The following is a 4252-nucleotide window of genomic DNA, read 5'->3' as shown; positions in this document are numbered from 1 at the left end:
CCTGCTGATCCTTGATTTCTTGCTCAATGCTGAAATGGAGCAATTCCTTCTCATCTTTTGCAGACAGTTCCTTCTTTTTGGCATGCAAAACCTCCTCACATACTTCCTCATACTTCCTATTCAGATTGGCCAATTTTTCATTTAAGTTGGAAATCTGTGTCTCCAAATCACTTTTCGTTGCTTTATATTTAGACAAATCAACCACCTCCCTAGTCTCTAATTTTTTTAATGCTTGTTTCGTATTCTGAATCTCAGACTGGAGTTTGGAGACCTCTTTGGTTTTGTTTTGGCTTTCCTCTTCCTTTTCTCTCAAGCTAGCTTTTATGATTCCAACTTCTTTCTCAAATGCTTCCTTAATCCGCAAATGCTCTGCCAGGGGCACAGAGGAGTTCTTCTGATTCTCCAGCATCTGCCGCAGTTGGGTCACTGTCTGCTGCTCTTTCTCATAACACCTTTGCTTACTCTTCAGTTCTTCCTTAAGCATCTCAATTGTGCCATTAAGAGACTTTTTCAGGGCCTCAACCTGTTCCAGTGGAACATGCTGTTTCTGCAAAAGAGTTTGTGCCGCAAGCATCTCAGACGTGTGCTTGGCATTCTCCTCCACCAGCTTCTCTTTCTCGTTCTTTACCTCTGTGTATTTCTGCAACAGGTCTTTTAACTGTCTGTTCAGCTCTTCTGCTTTTCTGCTTAATGCTCCTTCCATTTCATGAGAATTCTCAACAAGAACACTTTTATCCTTTAGATCCTTCTGAAGAGTGAGGATCTCCTTCTTTAACTTGTCACTTTCTTGCTTGCACTTCTTGGCCTCTTCTTCGCTCATGTGACACTTCTGTGTCTGCTCGGATAACTGTTCTTTTAGTTCTTTCTCGGTAGCTTTAAATTTTCTCTCACACTCTTCAAAGCTGATAATTGGAGCATATTTTAGCCTGATGCATTCTTGTATTGTGTCAAGTTCCCTTTTCTGGGCCTCGATCTCGGCATGCAGTGTTACAATCTCCTCCTGGCCTTTTTTGTAGTTAGCCAACATTTCGGCACTGTTGTCCTGGACCTTCTTCATGCTCTTCCTTACAGCGCTCATCTTTTCCTCGTGCTCTCTTAGGCTTATGTACTCAGCTTTTATTTGGTTCTGAGTGTTCTCCAGGTTTCTTTTTAATATTTCATTCTCATCTTTTATTTTCACAAATTCTTGATTTGTATCTTCACACTTTTTCTTCATGTCTACTAATTCTCTGCTGGTTTTATCCAATGTGCTACTCAAAGCAGTTTTCATCTCTTCGTGGGTTTTCACTGGCACGTACTGATTACTCATTATCTTTTTCAAGTCAGTGTTTTCAGACGTGAGCGAATATATTTTCTCTTGGTCGTCACCACATTTTTTATTAAGTTCAGATAGCTGCTTCTTAAGTTCAACGATACTGGATTTCAGAGCCACTAGCTCTTTTTCGTGTTTCTCTGGAGGTACGAACACAGTTTCCAGGTGGCTAATGTTCTTACTTAAACTGGCATTTTCCATCAGCAATTTCTCCATTTCCAACTTCTTTTCTGTATATTTGTGTGTCACATCTGAAAGCTTTTTATTCAAATCATCAACAATTACATCACGTGACTTTTTCATTTCTTCACTTACTTTTAAAGGGACGTAATGATTTTTCATTTCAGTCGTTAAGTTATGTACTTGTTGGTTGAGGAGCTTATTATCCAGATAGACCTTTTCGATTTCCTTCTGTAATGTCTGATTTTTCGACGTTAACTCACTGATTCTCTTCCCAAGTTCTCCTGACTTTTGCTCTAATCTGCTCTTGAGCTGCTCATGTTCTTCTGGTTTGACCTGCTGAGCCAGTTTGGCCTTCAAATTCTCAATTTCTCTCTTTAACGGTCTAATTTCGCTAAGTGATCTTTCATATTCTCTTTCCACCTCTATTAATTTCTTTGCCTTCTCGTTTACTTCATTTGACAACAAGCTCTTCATGTTTTCCAATTTCTCTGCAGGAATGGAAAGGGCCAGCTTGGATGACAAGTCCTTTAACTGGCCTTCCATCTCAGTGACCTTTCTCCCTCGCTTCTCTCGCTCCAGTTCACACATGCTCAATTCCTTCTGCAGTCGCTTAGTCTCTTCCACTAGCTTGCCTTCATCCCTCTTAAACTCTTCGACTAACATCTCATTTTGTTTGATTTGGTTTCTTAATTTCCCCACTTCTGCAGACGCACCTTCATATTTCACTTTCATGTCTTTCAACTGATCCTTCAGTTCCTCTGTCAATCTGTGGTTCCCAGTAGCTGCATCGCTTGTTAGGTGCTCTTTCAGGGCAAGAAAATGTGTCTGCATTTGTTTCACTTTACCTTCTGACTCATACATTCTCTTCTGAACATCTTTCAAGGCATCTTCTAGTTGCTTTATCTGCTCATCTGAATCCTCTTTGACCCTTTCACATTCCAATGCTAAGGCTTTGCACTCTGCCACCTTGTGAGCCAGTTCATTTTGGAGCTTGAGTCTGTCTTGTTTTGCAGAATCACAGAAACTTCTCATTGCTTCTAATTCTTTCCTTAAAATTTCATTTTCTGAATATGAGGTTTGATTAGGTAAGGCCAGCTCTAGTGGTCTTAACATAGATCTGCTTTGCATATGGGCTGGCATACCTGTGGAAGTACACTGCAAAAATAATAATAAAATAAAATATCAATTCCAAAAGCCTAAAGAAGACACTTACTTATTTACCAAACTTACCATTGGTAATACCTACCCACACATGAATATCAACTTTATCAACATACATTTACTATTTCTATGTTTTATGGCACATAATGTGCTTAGAACTTCAAATTCTGAAGAAAGTCATCAGAACCCTTGAGTAAAAACAAGGCTTTCACAATTTTAAATCTGCAAATAATTCCATAGAATATTATTTTCTAATAACATATATTGACTTCTAAGTTCCCTCAACGTTAACTCCAGTGTAATGTTGTTTAAATTATAAAAATACTACCAAAATAATCCTAGCTAGTATAAGAACTGTCAAGAGAATGATGTTAAGCAACTCACAAAATAGAAACATGTTTTCTTCTCTCAAAAAGAAAGATAAATTAGAACTTAGCATACGATCTTACTACAAAATTGGATTGACATCTTGTTTCCTCTATTAAATGCTAACAAAAAAGAAGTACAATTTAAGTTCTCATTGAAATATTTCGTAAGTATCAGAACATATAACCATGAAAGATTAACTATTTCTATTTTTCCCCATCCACCCTATTACAATAAGGGCTCTTTTAAAGCCAGGTGCTATGAGTACAACCCACTATTTTAATAGGCAGGTTTTACTGTTGTTCATTTCAATCCACACTGCCTTCCCATGGATGAAGAAGAAAATTAACAACATGGAATAATTTCCCAGCCTCAGTCTGCTTCTAATTATCTTTCAACTTACCAGTTATCTTTAGACTAAGACTACTATCATCTACCAACAAACTACTTACACAGCTTCACAATTTCCATACTCATTTTATTACAATCAAATATTTATCTTATGTTCTTAAATATTATTCAGTTGATTGACAACCAGTCTCTCAACTTAGAATCTTAGAAGTTTCCAGCTTAGAGTGATCTTAGACATCATGTAGGCTAATTCACTCTTCTACAGAAAAAAGTATGTAAAAAAACCTTTAAAAGACCAAATATTTATCAGTTCTGCAGTTCATAGAAGGTACTAAAAACGCAAACCTTGTATTTACTGGAAACTAAAAGTGAGGAGCAGTTAAACAAGTAAGAAAATCAGATAACGCTCCGTCTTGGAAGCTTTATTTTGTGGTGAATTTCCAAAATATAGCATATATGTTTGAATGCAAGGAACAATACATTTAAAAGTCAAGACAAATGCCTTTTGAATTATTCATACCTGTCTCCCCCTTTAATGGGCAAATATGAAGAGGTGACCAACTGCTGTTAAAGAATAGAGGGCTACTGTCAAAGACAATGAAATTGTAATTCAAATCTCTTATTTAAGTCACTGTCACCAAAAATACTCTAGAGGGCACTAGACACAGCAAAATCTGCTTTTATTAAACTCAAGACCACAAGGCCAACTTTTCTTTGATAATGAAAACCTTATTCAATGTACATATAGATGATAAATATACAATGCTCTTTTCCTCTTTTTAAAAAGGCACAATTATTTTTATAAATATATTTTAAAATAAAATATTACCTGTGAGTCTGTCATGTACATCTGACCTTGTTTAAGAAGCATATCTTCTT

At 36.7% G+C, this 4252-nt stretch overlaps 1 protein-coding gene across 1 annotated transcript in view; it reads right to left on the bottom strand.

The window, feature by feature from the left end:
- UACA (uveal autoantigen with coiled-coil domains and ankyrin repeats) overlaps positions 1-4252 on the bottom strand; it is an 86432-nt gene that overhangs the window by 6770 nt on the left and 75410 nt on the right. Inside the window, 3 exon segments of the mRNA XM_007467847.1 lie at positions 1-5; positions 8-2650; positions 4203-4249. The exon segment at positions 1-5 is cut by the window's left edge and continues 106 nt beyond it. Coding sequence (XP_007467909.1) covers positions 1-5; positions 8-2650; positions 4203-4249 — 2695 coding nt within the window.

This window comes from Lipotes vexillifer, unplaced genomic scaffold (genome assembly GCF_000442215.2).
Source record: "Lipotes vexillifer unplaced genomic scaffold, Lipotes_vexillifer_v1.1 scaffold792, whole genome shotgun sequence".
Taxonomy (NCBI): Eukaryota; Metazoa; Chordata; class Mammalia; order Artiodactyla; family Lipotidae; genus Lipotes; species Lipotes vexillifer.
This window is presented reverse-complemented; position numbering and strand designations above follow the sequence as displayed.